This window comes from Schistocerca nitens, chromosome 3, assembly GCF_023898315.1.
Source record: "Schistocerca nitens isolate TAMUIC-IGC-003100 chromosome 3, iqSchNite1.1, whole genome shotgun sequence".
Taxonomy (NCBI): Eukaryota; Metazoa; Arthropoda; class Insecta; order Orthoptera; family Acrididae; genus Schistocerca; species Schistocerca nitens.
The window spans coordinates 808,063,382-808,080,812 of NC_064616.1; the positions used below are offsets into that span (position 1 = coordinate 808,063,382).

Genomic DNA, 17,431 nt, shown 5'->3' on the forward strand with positions numbered 1-17,431 from the left:
AGAATCTAAATACCTGTTTGTATAGCTATTAACAGTAGAGAATTGATTAACACTGTGCAGTAAAGAAATGATTCCTGTTACATTATCATATGGCATATATATCAAAGCTAGAAACTATCATACTTCCAACAAACATTAAATTGTCCAGACCTGTTCATTTGACATGTAACAAAGGGAAGGTAGCTTTGTATGCCGTATAAGTGAAGGTGAAAAGGAGTTAAATATCAATTTTGTGCATACAGTGAGCTTATTTCTGCTTCTGGTATTGCAGACTCTCTGTATGGCTAACATTACCTTTTATATTCCTTGTATTTGAATAAGCCTGGGAAAGAACAAAGGAAGGAATGAGGGATGAAGAAAAGGAAAAACAGTTACAATTTAATGTAATCAGCCTGAAGATTGTAAGATGACTTAGCTGGATGTTAATATATAAGTGAAATTTAAAAAGAAAGATCCCTAATCAGTTACTTTTATTTCCACATTGCTAAAAACTTTGCAAAATTCTGCTACACATTTACAACTTGGAGGTCAGTAATTACAGTGTTACATTGTCACATGGCATTGTTTCACCACAAGCCAGTTACTCTTTGAAGATATTCACTACATTCATCAATGTACTGTTACAAAAGTTTGGTTTCATTTGAGCACATCTCACACACAAATATATTCTAAATAATTGTTTACTAGAAGCTTACTAAGTTGCATTGCTCTGCAGAAGAAGTATAATAAGAGAAAACATTCAGGAACCTCACAATACATGCAAATCTGCCTCTAATATTATGAATGTACTTTACTGGATTACTCAGAAACAAATTTCAATTTATTTTTTAAAATTTTTACCTGTCCATCTATATATGACAACATTACAATAGTTTGTGCATTGTGATCCCAAACCATCTGCCAGAAGTCGTGAACTGTATGTGGCATTGGATGCTGAGTAATGATAAATTCATGCAGTTTATGAAAACCTGGAAAGAAATTGCATGTTCAGATAATTATAGGTTTTCCATGAACAATCTCTTACAGGTTTTTAAAGTATACTACAAAATAATAGCAAATAATTATAACATTGTTGGAAAATAAATTAATACTTCAGTGCAGTAAGAAATATTCAACATCTGTGGAGTAACTTTCATTGTAGGTTACATCTCATTCCTGTTGCAGCTTCCAAACAAACAACTTTATATCATAGCTGAACAAAAGTTTTATGGCATTATTGATTACAACACAGTTACACAGTGATCAAATACATCAAGCATCAATGGGAAGAAAACTGAAAGATAAGAAAGGCTTGAAGATAGATACAGAGAAATTCAACTCAATAAGTCAATAGGAAAGGATAGGATGATGATGATAATGATGTTAATTCATTCATAAATTTTCGAAATGGAAAAAACTGGGGAAAACATTATGCAACTTCTACAGTCTTACCCTGAATCCATGTAGCATTAACGTAATCACTGCCATCGACGCCTGGTTTTGGTGTCAGGTGTACTCTTGAACTTTCAATTGGTAAAATACAGCTTCTGTTTTTAAAATGGTTGCATGGTTTATTTGCAGAAACTAAGTTGAAATCTTTGGGTTGAAAGGATGTGATAAGCTGTAAAAAATAAACAATGTATGATGGTAAAGTCAATGTGCTACAGTTACAATAACCATTACCTTAAAAATTTTTAATATTATGACTGAAAGCCATGCCAGTTGGTAGGATAGAAAAAAAATAAGGAAGGAATTTAAGTAAAAACACATACAGGAGTATAAAAATAATTAATTTACAGCAGCTTCAGGGTAAGCTCTCTTCTACAGGGTAAGCACTCCTGGTTCAATAAAGAATACAGAGAAATGGATACACAAAAGTTAATAAACATACATGTCTTTGCAATGGGACATACATTATTATTTGTGAAATTAGTGCTAACTTCTGGTTAGGAGAAACAAGCTACAACTGTTTGAGAACACCATTTGCAGTCAATTAATGGGAGCAGTGGAATAAAATACCAAGGGTACAAATTCAGAGTAATTTATGGCAGGAAAACCACATAAAACTTGTTGCAAGAAGAAGAATCAAACAGAAATGAAATGCTATCACAAAGTAGATATCTTACAAAACTTTGTTTGACGAATTCTTCAGTGTCATATTTCAGCTTGTGACCCTTCCCATGAAGCAATTAATGTAGAAAAACTGAAAATTCAAAGGACAACTCTGTATTTAATCAGAAGTTCATTTAGTCAGGATAAGGGCATCACAGATCCATTCAATCATCACCTGTGGTAGTGAAGTTACCAAACATGTTAATTTTTCCTATGAGTCTCTCACTAAGTAGCCATTATGGTAAAATCAGACAGTCAAGTTAATTCACAGTTTGTGAATTGTTGTTCTTCTCACATACAGTTTGTGAATGGAAGAAGAGAGATGAAAATAATAATGATATATAATGTGCCTTCAGCTACTAACCATAAGGTGAGCTGCAGAATATACACTGATGAGCCAAAACATTATGGCAACTTACTTAAAAGCATGTTGATCTACTTCTAGAATGCAATTCAGCAGTGATTCTGAATGCCATGGATTTTACAAGTATTTGATAGGTTTCCAGAGGTTTGTGGCAGCAGGTGCCTATGCACAGGTCATACACTTCCCATAATTTACAGATGGTTGGTTTGTGGGTGCTGAATTAGCACCCGGTATCATCCCAGTCGAGTTTCATCAGATTCAGATAAGCCAAATTTGATGGCCAAGACATCAATGTGAGTTAACTAACATACTCCTCAAACCATTGCAGCACATTTCTGGCCTTGTGACATGGACAGTTATCCTGCTGGGAGATGCCATCGCTGTTGAGGAAGGCATCAAGCATAAGGGGCAACATATTGTTGCTAGAATGGTTGCCCATTCATCTCGCTCCACTCGTATACTTCTCTTACCATGTCATGTGCCCTCAGTGCCACCAGGCAGCATACAACCTCACAGTGGGCAGTGGGCATTGCATTTTGGCTCATCAGTGTAAGTCATACTTGCAGATGCAGATCTATGAGTAGATTATACATGAAAACTTGAAAAATTCCACAGTCAGATCTGGATAAAGATCTTTCATAAAATGTTGAAAAGGTGTGGCTATGTGTAATGGTAATAAGTGGATAACTCCTTCAAGACCATTTCAAAACAGCTGGAAATTTTTGAATTCTTTGCAAGTTTGTTATAAAATTTGATCCCATGCAGTAGGGAGTTGTTTTGGATCAAATTTTGTAACAAACATCCAACCTAAAAAAGTTTGAGTGGAAGCTGCTGTGAAATTGCCTTGAAGGAGTTTCTTACCAGTAAATGTTTTTATAGTATTAAGGAATTTATTTCAGGGAAGTGGAATACTTTCATTTGTACCAACATTATTTACAAGCATAACAGTATTTATAAGTACCAGTAATCAAGGTACACAACTTTTTTTGTTATTTATTCCACAATGTTATTACAGGAATGTAAAATATGTCCACAATCTGAAAAAAATCATGTATTTGTCTCTGGAGAATAAATGAGTAAGTAAATAAATAAATAAATTTATAGAGAAACTTTGCCATTTGAAGCATATTCCCAAGATCTGTGATGTGTACAATGTGGTGTAGTGCTTAGCATTGCTACCAGATGACCCCTAACCACCAGCCATTATTTATTATTTAGTGTTATCATTTCTGGAAGGTTCTTGAAATTTCTTTTGTTTGTAATGTTTGTATATTCTGCAATACTCAATGCTTGTTTGAACAGTATCACTCTCCATCCAAGAGTTGAGTTCTCTTCTATCCATATGTTGGTGTTTGTGAAAATGTGCTTTCAGGCCTAAGTGTTGTACTTCACTGACAACTTAGCTTTCAGATTTGGACTTGATTCCAGTTATGATATGATGACGTTTGGTGGAGACACCATGTACTTCAAAACATGTATCCCACTGCGGCTCCACTTAGGAAACATAAAATCCAAATGAGCATAAATCATTCTCGAGATCCACATGTTCAGGAAACCAAAGGGTAAAAACAGCAACAGGACAGCTGCACATTAGGCATCCATCAGTGTTTTCAGAAGTTGCTGGTCAGAATCCGATGACCTGACAAAGGATTTGACCAAGTCACCAAATAAAACAGGTGGAACAATATGATGTGTTCGACAAAGAGGTAATTTTACTTGGATGGCACAGCCCAGCAATAATTTAAGTACATCAAAGAGAAGCTCATTAGCTGGGACCAAATACAGACTGACTTGGAGAAGACATTAGGTGACAATTGGAAGCAAGTCACCTTAACAGAAGAACAACTGAAAAATGGGGCCCATAGTCATAGGGAAATGACAGCGTCATGCATACAAAATGTTTTTGCCCTGTGCCACATTTTGAATCTGAATACAACAGAAGCCAGCAAAAATCTCACACTTGATGGATTCCTCAATTGTTCTTGCATCATTTACCAGAAGAGCTTTATACATCTCTTCTGTGAATTCTTTCATCAAGAAATATGACCAACTCCAGAAAATGGATCTATGGTAGTTGTGGAAGATCACCATGACTCTGCCTCTCTCATACACCAGGTAGTAAGACGAGAGATACAGCAGTTTATGGCAGACAGAATGCTTGGACAGAGTAAGCCAGAGATAGTGGCTGACCCTATACATCAGGAGGTAATAAGAAGATGTTAAAGAAAAGATGTATCAATCTTTAATACCAATATCTTTTACCAATTGAATGGCCCAGAAAGAGGAGACTTCAGACTTATGCTGCAGCCATCAAACAATAATATAGCATCTGACCAATGGAGGTACAACCAACTCCTCTGCCAAGTATTCACCTAAAAAAAGCACAAACATTCAGAGAACAACACACAAGTACGTTTCTACAGTGTACGCCCTGGACACACTATATGCAACTGCAGAGATAGGTGACTACTTTTGATGACTATTATGCCACAAGACATCAATCATCACACCAGTCATATACACACCAGTCAACTTCAGGTGACCAAAGTCAGCCTGTGGCGCAAAGCTCATTGCAGTACCCTGGACAAGGTCACTCACCAATATGGTGTACCTATCTTCTTGCACCATACTGAGGTACCAGCCGCATGCCTAGCACACAAGCTCAGGAAAACTACCTGAGGCAGTCATCTATGGAGGTGAGTCCACAACAGATGAAAATACTCCACGGATGACGGTTATCAAAATGTCAGGAAAACTCTCTAATGTCGTCATCAATGACCAATCTGTCTGGCTGCTAGCTGACTCAGGTTTCTTTTTGTGTAATACTGAAAGCTTATCATGTCAGCTGAAGCAGACTATGTTCCATGACATGAAAGTGATCATAATGAAGGACACAACTGGGAAATATGTCCAACTAACAGGAACATGTATCGCAAGAATAATTGTTGATAGCAGAACACAGACCTTCAAATTTGTCATCTTAGCCTAATGCAGTTATAATTTAATTCCCAGCTGTAACTTCTTACGGGCATCACAAGCAGTCACAAAGTGTGGAAGATAAGAGCTCTAGATTGACAAAGCCATTCTAACAAGTACACACATCAAAAATTGTTCTGAATGGTGGTTTGCTTTTGAAGATGATGTTATACCACCATCATCAATGAGACAAGTTCCAGTCATCAATGTGGATGCTCAGTTAATCTGTAAATATTTTATCAGTTGTCAAAAGCTACTGGGGCTCACAAAACACATCTACATACCTGCAACAATAATAAACATTACACGTGGTCAAGGACTTTGGATCACTAATTATCACAAACAGCCACAATTCATCCGTAAAGGTATGTGCACTGAAACAGTCCAGGATAGCCAGCTAAGTACCATCAATGAAGAATCATTCTCTACTCCAACCACAGACAACACAATGGAGGAAGCAACTATCAAAATGCCAATAGGAACTGGCCCACCCAGATGTGGAGTGGCAAAACAACAGTTTTAAGAGGCCAATGGGAAAACACTGCACCACCATTAGGGTTCATCCACCGATTAGCCAGCACTCTAATACGATGAAGCTGGCTGAATAAGAGATAATACAGGAGGAAATGAAGTTGCTGCAGAATGACATTACTGAATCTTGAGAGTGTCGTTGCTCCTTTCCTGTGGTCCTACCAAGCAAGGTGGTGCAGTGGCTAGCACAACTGACTCACATTTCGGAGCACAATGGTTCAAATCCACATCTGATCATCTAGTTTTAGGTTATCCACAGCTGATTCTCCACCCACTTCTTTCTAATCTGAGTTTTTGTTTCATCTCTAATGACCTCATTCTCAATGGAACATTAAACACTAATCTTCCTTTTGTCCTGTGGTTCTTATCAAGAAGAAGGAAGCACACAGTGTTTCTACGTCAACTGTTAACAGACTCTCACACATTGATTACACCCTCAAAGTACATCTCAATTATGCACATGCAGTAAAGCTACTGGCAAATCAAGGTTGACAACTCTGACCAGGAAAATTCTGTCTTCATAATTTCTGGCAGTGATTATGAGTTCAAAGTTATGCTGTTTGGACTATGTGACACTTAAGCCACCTTGAGTGTATGGTAGACAACTTGCTTCAACACCTTAAATGGATGATATGTATTTGCTATCTGAATGACATTGTCATCTTTTCAAAGTCGTCTGAGGAACATCTAAGCTGCCTGGCAACTCTGTTAAAGTCTGTTCCAACTGCAGACCTCTCCCTGACTCCAAAACAGTTGCCCAAGAAATGAAAATCTTGGGACAACTAGTTAATGGTGATGGAGCCTCTTCTGATCCAGAGAAAATCGGAGTAGTCACAGATTTTCCAACTCCTCAGTACATTAGTGATGAGAGATGTTTTCTTGGAATGTGCTCATATTACCCAGCAATTCATAAAGAGCTTCTGTACCAAGCCACATCCCTTGCAAGAGCTACTACAGGAAAATGGCAAATATTCCAGGCACAGAAAAGATCTTTCACTACCCTTAAGGAGGCTTAAACATCTTTTGCAGTCATACCATTGTACAAAAACTGTGCAAAGTGACAATGTCACAATGAAGCTAGCAATTACGGTACAGATTCAGGAAGGTGCTGAAAAGGTGATAGTTTATGCTTCAGAGTACTGTCTAAGTTCAAGATGAACTACTCTACAATTGAGAAAGAGTTCTCTGCAGTTATTTGGGCCACAATAGATTCCAGCCATATTTATATGCCAAACCATTTACCTCTGTAACTAACCACCATTCATTATGTTGGCTGACTAGCCTGAAGGATCTGTCAGATGGACTGGTGAGATGGGCACTGATGCTTCAGGAGTGCAATATCACAGTGGTGTACAAAAATGGATGCACATGCAATGACACCAACTGTCTTTTGAGACTGAGGCAGAACACAGCAGCTTGGATGAAATCTCAATCATGACACTGCTGCAGAAGAGAGGCAAGATCCAGCACTGCTGAAAACCCTACAAGACTTGAAGGAGGAATTGGCCAAAGGTGAATTAAAGTCAATAAACGGAACATTGTATTAGAGGAACTATGTTCCAATTGGGAGGGGCAGAGAAATGACTGCTCATCTATGGCCAGTTATCCTGAAGTTTTTCCATGATGCTTCAAAACTTCTGGTCACCTGGGATTTGAGAAGACTCTAGATATATCTGATGCAGGCACCACTGGCCAAGTGCCCATCAGTTTGTAAGACACACTGTCTGCAACAGTGAGGAATTCCAGCAATGGAAGCACATGCTGCAATTACCTCTGAAGTACCTGGTACCAAATCTACCAGCAGCAGTCCCTTCCACCAAACTGAAATTGACTTCTTGGGGAGGTTCCCAAAGTCAACAAACATGAATAATAGTCTTCTCTGACTGCTTCACCCCTCTCAGCTGTCACAAAAACTGTGTAGACTGCTGAAGTTCCACAAATTGCAAGATTACTTATAGAAAACATCATTTTGAAGCATAGAACATCCTGAGTTATGATCTCTGACCGTGAAAAACTTTTCCAGTCAAGATTAGTATCAGAGTTTATTTCATGTTGCAACATCACTTACAAGATGATAACTGCCTACTACCCACATTTTAATGGCCTCACCAAATGCTTTAATATGATATCTTCATTATGCATAATTGTGAATGGTGGGGATGCATTTGCATATAGTAATAGCAATATATAAAATAGCCTCAGGCTGCAGTTAAGATGTTACAAGTTTTATTGCATGATTGATTTCAAGACTTTATGCCTGATCTTCAGTTCTCATTTCGTGGCATGGAATATATGTATCTTCATTAGCCATCATATTTATTTTGATCATGTACTGAAACTTGTAGCACCATAACTGCAGCCTGGTTTTTTTTTATTTATTGTTACTACTGTAACATATTTAGTGCACCCAACCCACCAGGCATGGTAGCTCACAGAATGGCAGGTGGCCGACACCAAGCCTAGCGTGTTCTATCAGCATCATCTAGTCTATGTTCTGTTCGCTGTGTGGTCAGATTTGCATAAGTCCATGCCTGGGCACTATACAGTGAACATCAGTTGCGATTCTGCTGTTGATTTATTTTTCTACCATTATGTGATGAAACTTGTGCAGGTATGTGCATCTGTTTTCAATTTATCATTCTTTACCTATAAAACAATTATTTCCAGCATAATTATACACAAAATTCATCTTCAACAGAAAATAATTTCCTCTTACGTCCTCACCTGTTTTGAGGCATTTCTATAAAAATAAAATTTGTGTGTAATTATGGCGACAATAATTTTTTATAGATAAGGAATGATAAATTGAAAACAAATGCACTTACCTGCACAAATTTCACCACAGAATGGTAGAAAGATAGCCTAACAGCTAAACTGCAACTAACATTCACTGCAGAGTGGCCAGGCTTGGACTGAGGCAAATCTGACCCACACAGTAAACAAAGCATACTGTAGACTAGAGAATGCCGATAGTCGGAACGTGCTAGGTGTGGCGTGGGCCACCTGCTGTTCCCCAAGCTACCATGCCTGGCAGGTCAGGGGCACCAAACAAATCAATGCTGCCCATTGTGACATTAACATGTACCACAGTGAAGTAAGATATCACAGGCTTCGCAACATTCTTTCTGCTCCAGAGGCTGCAACGGTAATGGATACATGTTCCCATTTCAACCAGATGATATTTAGAATGAGTACATGAAACACCTCATCAGTAGGACCAAACAAGCAAGACAGCTGGCTCACGTACAAACCCAAGAAACCCAGGAGAATGGCCAAGAATACAGTAATGCCAAGCACTGGCCAGTGAGATGTGGTCTGGGAGACTTGGCATCGATTTTTATGATTATGTGGAAAGTGAATCTGTCGGAAATTTACTGAAATGCTACTTTGGGGCTGTATAATATCTTTCATTGCTTCTTTGATGCCACATACGAAGTTGACCAATACAAACTCCCATCCCATCGAGATGACAAAAGCACAGATATGTCACCCACATCCTCTGTACAAAACCCTACTATAGTCTTGAGGTGCTGATCTATCATGGGGGATTTGCATTCCAAGATACTTAAAGACTTGCTCAACGACTGCAAAGGTTTGATGGGAGGGGCTATTTTCAATGCTCATTATAGTGAAAAGGAGGTGGCAACACTACCAGAAGGTGAGGTTCCACCAGCACTGTCATACACATGACCTTTGACAAGATCTAGATCCAGGGCAGTGTAGTCAGCTCTAATAAGAACTTCTGAAACAGTGACTCTTCATTGCTCCAGGAGAGGGAACAAAGGCATGAGCTGTATGGCATACAGTGCAGTGCAGTGGTTAGCATTGCTGGCTAGCGCACTATGGGTCACCAGTTGAAACTCAAGCACCAGCCATTTGTAATTTGGTATTGACAATTTCTGAAATTTTCTCAAAATTTCTTATGTTTGTACATTCTAAAATTTTGATGTCTGTCTAAACAGTAGCATTCTCCACACGGGAGTTGTGTTATCTTCTATCTGTATGTTGGTGTTCGTAATAAATGTACTTTCAGTGCTAAGTGTTCTACTTCATTGACAACCTTGCTTTTGGATCTGGATGCGATTCTTGTTATGACATGACAATATAATCAACTTCTTTTAAATTCTACATATGCTATTAATTGTAAGATAAGTAACAGTGTTTTTCACAAACCAGTCTCATGAGTCTGGCAGTTCGTGGGCAGGCTGGGCACTCACAGGCAGTCCATTGATGAGCAGCAAGGTCCAATAACAACACAGTCCTTTGAGGTGATGAGCTCATTGGAAAGTCACATGCAGATCCTGTGGGGTGGTTCCCTTGGGAGCAGCTGACTGAAGTTCAGCATCACACAGGGCTCACAGTGAGGGCAAGGCTACATCTCGGCAGGCAGTGGCAGTGTCAGGCATCAGGTCTATATTGGGGACACGAAGTGGCTGTCAGTCAGTCAGAGCCCAGAGTATAACTGGCTCTCAGAGGATGGAGTGCTGACTTAAGTAGGTACCCGCAGCAGACTACACACACAGTATCATGTGGACATACGTCCTTGATGATGTGAATACGAGCCTGCAACTGCAGTGCCATGTACTACAACCTGCACACTCTGTAGTGGCATAGCTTGTGCCCCCAAACGCCATGGCAGCTACAGGAGGCTTCACAGCAAACAACTCAATGACTCTTCTATCAACAAATATTCTATGTTGTGATGCAGGGGCCACACCTGATCCACAATATCCATTACTGCAGTGGCTGAATATGCAGGGGTGTAGTACTGCATGCACCACAATTCCTACCTCCAGGAGGTTGGTGTTCACCAAGTGGCCAAAGTGTGTTCACACATCATCATCATCATCATCATCTCAAAAGCTGAACCCACCACTGAAATGTTGACTGGAGGGCTATATAATAAGCTGGGGGATATCATCCCCATAGTGCACAGCCTTCAAATTATCCTTGATAGAGATTAGAGGCCTCTGAGAGACATATAGGATACTGAGCCAAAACGTGATGTTGCTGAACCCATGAGACTGCATGCCTGAGATGTGCATCAGTACCTAGAAACCTGCACACAATCCTACAATGATCATCAGGAGTCAGACAATTCCTGCCCTCATCGGTGAAGAGAACCCACTGACAGAGATCCAGGTTCCATGCCTAATGTTTCATTACCTGTCTTCCTCACACTTCATCATGATGGGGATTTTGTACTCTTGTTTGTAATGGATGCTCAGAGGCTAAATTGACTGCATGAAGTCAGTTGCTTATTGTATGACTCAACACAGCCCTCCAAATTACTCCAAAAAGCCTGTGTGTAGCTCTGTTGCATTCTCCTTTGGGTTTGTACGAGCCATAATTTATGGGTAGCTGACATCAGCTGGTGATTTTGAATGAGGACGTCCAACAAAAGTTGTACATTCTATGATTTATGTCTTGTGGCAATGTTTGTATATCTGTATCATGTTCCCGTGGTGTACACAAATACAGTGGGCAATTTCCCATTGTGACAAACCTTCTTCCCATAAAGTGAGAATGTGTGGATGGTCTGAGCTTGAAATGACTTTCTGAAGCATGTTGAAGACTGAACAGTGTATAAAAATGACACTGTATGCTCTACTGATGTGCACTGATGTTTTTATCTCCATTACACAAGCGGCTCCACCTAATTATTACCTGTGGTCAAAACAGTACTGACAATGAGCTTTCTGTTCAAAATAGCAAAAATTGTGCAAGTCATGAGGATCCTAACAAACTTTTTTTTAAGAGCTTAATTTTGTTCATGTACTAACAAATTATCTACTTTCGATGAAAATTATTTTCTAACAGGCAACTTTAATGACACAGAAGTAAGATTTTTTTTTTCGTAACAACTAAGAAATTGCAGTCTATACTCATACCCGAAACTGTAACTCCAACATCTCTATTTGATCCGGTTTCTGCTCGTCATCAGGATCACAGAATTGAAGTTGTTGTACATACTGAAGCAGAGAAGTCTGACTGATGTTAGTCTCTCCACTTTCAATAGCTTCAAGAAGAGCATCATGAATAAATATATATTGTTCTTCTGTCTGAACCAAGAAGTTCCTCTGAGTACGGATATGACGTAAAAAGCCGAATATGTTAACTTCTCCCTTTGCTTGTATCTGTTTCAGCATGGCATCGAGAACTATGTATGTACCAGTTCTACCAACTCCAGCACTGGAAAGAAGAAACATTTATTATTAGGTTATTTTACTGTATTTAACTGAAATTACAAGAAATTGACTGAAATATTTGACATTAATAAAACAAAAGAAACTCCACCATTGTCACTAACACTAAAAACACTAGAATTAGATTTACAGATGGAAAGCTTTTGGATTTCAAGGATTTTAAAAGTTCTCAAGTAGAAAATTTTTTTATTACCAATGAAACAAACTGAACTGCCAGTTTCAGCATAAAAATATGTAATTTCTGTCATTATTTTAGTGGTTTGGCCACACTGTCATGCATTCTAAACTTTTATTTAGTCAACTTTTGTGAACCTTTTTCCCTTGCAGTGATTAACAGCTTCATTTTATCCCATATTCAATATATAGCTCCATTAAAACATTCCATTGATGATTTGAACCCAGTGTGGATTGCAGCTGTAGCATAGCTTTAAGTATATCAAGAACTGAATGGAGCGTTTTTTTTATTTACCTTCCCATCAATGGGCCAAAGTTTTGTTTACACCAAATCATAAATACTTCCTTGCACGAGTTGCAGATGAATATGTGTTGGTGGGATATAATGAAGGAAATTATACCCATCCTTAGAGAGGCAGCAAGTTAGGGAAGTATCCTCATATATTTATTTTACTTTGTTCTCTTCTCTGAAAGTGTGTAACAACACTATGAAATAAATAAATTTTTACATTTGATTCACTCACAGTTCAGAAGTCATGTTAATCATCTTATTAATAATTTCAGTATAACACTTAAGTGATAGCATTTCACAGTGTCTCTACATGTGTGTTTGCAGAAAATCCCAAAAGTCCACTTATTACCTACAATGGACAAAGAAACAATGAAATACACAGATAAAAAAAAAAAAAACACAGTACTTGGTGAAGGTTCCTAACACTGCAATAAGAACTGTAGAAGTCTTGGCATTCAACCAAGCACACTTTCAATATGGTCCTGAGCAAATTCATCCAAAAATGGAACCACCCAAGGCCAAAGTCTGGCTGTATTTAATACTGAACAAGTGTCAGAAAATTAACTCTGAATCATTAAATCTCACATGTGGTCACACAAACTTCTTTTGCTTCTGGAAAGGTACAAAAGAGTGCTGCTAGTAGACAATGATATACGGCTTCTATTTCTCTTCTACAGCTCTATATGTGTAAGTTTAACAAGGACTTTCAGAGTGCAGTACAAAGTGCATGTACAAACTAGTGCTCTGTAATGTATAAAATTCTGAATGGAATATAAACAACAGAATGAGTAAAAAAGTGAGCTGAGCAGATGGCAGGTATATAAAAAAGACCATAAGCAAACACAAACAGAGCTACATTCTCCCACTCCTGCAACCTGACTGCAGTGAGTGAGTGTCCGGAACAGAGCAGAGGGTTGAAAGAGGGAATAAAGGCTCTCCTTGATTATGAGATTTATGGAGTATGGTGTGCAAATAAATGAATGGGTGTGAATGGTAGGGGAACAGAGAGACAACAGGAGAATATGACACGAATACAAGGGCAGACAAATGTTGCCCAGGTAGAGTTGACAGCTAGGACCTACAGAGCCTGCTGAGAAAACACTGTGAATGAGGATACAGAAGCCAACAAACTTAAAGCAAGTTTCAGAGAGAAGCACAGCAATGTCAGAGAGCAGTGTGAAGCAGTGGGGAGATGGTCTATTTGTAGCTGAGAAGTTTAAAACATTTACTTCACCTATAGGCTGTTGAACTAGTTGTTTGAGAAAATTGTCTAAGGAGATGTTCAGTATTACTTCAAACAGCTGTTTCTTATTACCAAGCAGTTTTTCCCATTGATAGAATAAAATTATATTCACTGCCTATTATTGCTACATGGACAAGATATTTCCATGCTACTAAGTTTAGCCAATCTTTGAATGGCAACTGGTAGAAACATATGATTATTAATACAGACCCACAGAACCTGGTAGCTCTTGTCCATTAAGTATCCAGGTGAATTTGTTTTGGATCTCACTAGGCCTAATGTTTCCGCCTGTTAGAATGAAGACTCCACATTGTGAGGACCCTAATCTATCTTTCCAATACACATTTCATGTTTTGTTGAAAATTTCTTTATATTATACTTCAGGTTTACCTAACTTAGTTCCTAGCATGTCATGGGATCTGAATGTTCTAGATGTTGACAACTATTACTTTTCTTGTCCTATGCATTTTATACCTGGTCTGTTTGTCAAGACTCATGGTATACTCGTAAAGCATGTGCCTGCAAACTGAAGGACTGGATCCTGGTTGGACCACAGAATATTTCAGTCTTGGTGTCACCTCTTGATGACACCAAGATTCACCATGAACAGCATGTGGTTTGTATTCAACATTAAACTGTCGGTCCTCTTTCCATGGTAGGATTACTGGGACAGGTAAGGGGCACGCAAGTTGCTGAAGCAGCATCTAATTGAAATATTTGCACCAGGCCATTGAGTAAAAGGGGATTATTATTAATAATTGGTTTATCTAACATTTGTTTTTATACTAGGGTATCAATGTTTTGCCTTAAAAAAGTGCATTCCACATGCAGTCAGGTATGTACTGCACACCTTGGGCCATGCAGAGTGACTCTGCAAGTCTCCAACCTGTAGTTCAGATCAAAGAATCTCCAGTCAACCTCATCACAGAATTGATAGTCTTTGGTTTAAGCTTTTCAATCAAGTGCAGATGAGAAAATCCAGATCAGTCCTCAGAACAATGCTGCAAATAGACATCTATAATGACACTGTCCAATTTAGGTTGGCTGGCCTCATCATTTCTGTCAGTCTTCACAGGAAAAACTGAGAATAGTGGTAGATTCCAGACACTAATCTGTTAGTTAGAAGCCGTTTGCCACATAAAACTAACTCTATATGTGGTCATAACCTGTTAGACACCATCGAGTGACCATCTGGCGCTATATTGTGATTCTCTGAGGACCATGCTGACACCAACTTCAGTTGGGAGTTTCCACATCACATTTGTGATTGCCAGTACATCACCTGCATAATTTTCAATGGGCATATGAAGCCAGTTGACAACTGCCAATTCAGCTTCATCATCAAGATCAGTTCCACATCATGGTCCTACAGAGGACATCCCTGGTCATATCTGCTTTTAAACCTAGCTAATGAGAAATAAAGAATTAAGCCAAAAATTATTTGTTGCTTACTTTGAAACAGAACCACCTTAAAAAATTAAATTAACAACAATGCATAAACTATATAGAACAGTTGCCGAGAGCGACACTGCCGGCTAGTGCTGAAGCTTTGGGATCTGGCACACACCTGACTGGTGACATGAGTATAAAGTTCGAATTTTACACCAAAAACCTATAACATCTGATCAAAATATAGCTCAGAGAAGAATATCTGCCTGTTGTATTTTGAAGTATTACGTACAATGTAGATGGGATTTGTAATGATGGAATTTAATGAAAGTCATGTTCCAAATGAATATCACTCTTGTTCTTTATGACTTCCTCAAAGTACAAATTTCTTCTGGAATTATTTTCAATTTGTAGCAGTCTTGGCTGTCAATGGTAACAACAATAACCCATCACATCATATTTGCAGGTCATCATGAACAGTGTTCTGAAATTACTTTTGGAAAATTGTACTGAATTGCTTATGTCTTTGGCTACAATGAGAAAGTGAATATATCCAAAGGCATGTGTGCTGTAAACAAGTTACCAGGCAGCTGTCACATACTTCCCATTTTGAAATGATGCCCGAATATGCTGTCAGGGGCCACCATGTCTTGCACACATTTTGGAGTGTCACATTTGACAAATTACAGACATGCTGATATTTGATATCATTTTTAACATACACCATAACAAGCAGCTGCTAAGTCTAGGAAGTTGTAGAGAGAGATGTGGTGCATTTATTTTAAACATGTCTGGGACTGTGTTGCATCGTCATGACTACACTATTATACATTGGCTATGTGTGGGGGAAAACGTTCAAAGTGTGGCATATTCCACTTATTCCCTAATCTGGATCCAGTGCCAAATAATCTTACAGGGTGTGTTTTTAATTATCAAATTATCATGCTATCATTTAAGAAATATCTTGTGCATAAAGGACTATTTGTAATGGACATAAACTAATTAGATAATACACAAATTCATCATTTATATACTGCTTCAGTCACTTTTTACTTGTGATATAATGTTCTTTCTGCATCACTGTCTATCAAATAGATGACACGTGCATGTGTCACAGATACATTCCACAACATAAAATCTTCTTGATACACCTCACGATGGCATGACAATTGGAACGGAGAGAAGTGTTTAAAATAAAAGTAACTGAATCAGTAAATCCATGATTTTTGTATATTGGTTTGATTATTGTTCTTCAGGAGTCAGTAGCAGTGAATTATTGATTTTTATTAAAACATTATACTGAGTAATAGGTCAGGAATACACATACATGTGTCTCTGATCTGATAAACTCACATAGAAATGGCTTGATTGCAGTTAACAATGGCATTTTAAAATACCTGTTTTCTTCTATTTTTTCTACATTTTTTACCTCTATAATAATTTAATTTGTATAGAAATCATCAGTATAGTGAACAGATTTTGCTACACATGATAGATAGTGTTTTTATACACACCTGCAATGAACTATGATAGGGCCAGCCTCTGGCGGATTGGCAGCTGATGATTTTTTAACAAAGCTAAGCACAGGTAGTGGGTGATCTGGTGTACCATGATCAGGCCAGTTTGTGTAGTGATACTGATACACAAGCCTCTCACACAGGCTGTGCTTCTTCTTCTTTAGCTGCAAATGCATGAAAACAAGAGAAAACATGTTAATATAATCATTGTACAAGCAATATAAGAGTTACTACTGGTTTAAATTTGATTTTGGCACACAAAGGGATAAATTATGCTGCCACATAGTCTTTGGTCATTTACCAAATAGCATTAAAAGTCTGACAGATAGGCAACCAGCATTTACAAACAAAGTAAAAGAATTTCTGATTGACTACTCTTTCTATTCAAAAGATGAATTTTTATATAGAAGGAGTAATTGATGCAAAGAAACCTTATGCTAAACTGACATGTTCCACATCATTACAAAATACCACATTCATGATTCATGGAACAAGTATTAATGTAATGTGATGTTATCAGTTACTCACATAATTTAGTTTGTTGCCTGTTCCATAAACCATATGCATGTAGTTCATTATGATGTGGAACATGTTGATACATTGCAAATAAATTGTATACATACACCACATATGTCAGTGGCTGCTCTT

The 17,431-nt window shown here is 38.2% G+C and overlaps 1 protein-coding gene across 3 annotated transcripts in view; it reads right to left on the reverse strand.

Annotated features, from left to right (window-relative positions):
• The window catches only part of LOC126248838 (tyrosine-protein phosphatase 99A-like), a 482,348-nt gene that overhangs the window by 29,931 nt on the left and 434,986 nt on the right, over nt 1-17,431 (reverse strand). For all 3 annotated transcript variants that reach the window (XM_049950255.1, XM_049950254.1, XM_049950256.1), the window contains 4 exons: nt 16,781-16,947; nt 11,854-12,154; nt 1,432-1,600; nt 841-968 (listed from right to left, as the gene is read on the reverse strand). In XM_049950255.1, coding sequence (XP_049806212.1) covers nt 841-968; nt 1,432-1,600; nt 11,854-12,154; nt 16,781-16,947 — 765 coding nt within the window. The remainder of the gene's footprint in view (nt 1-840; nt 969-1,431; nt 1,601-11,853; nt 12,155-16,780; nt 16,948-17,431) is intronic.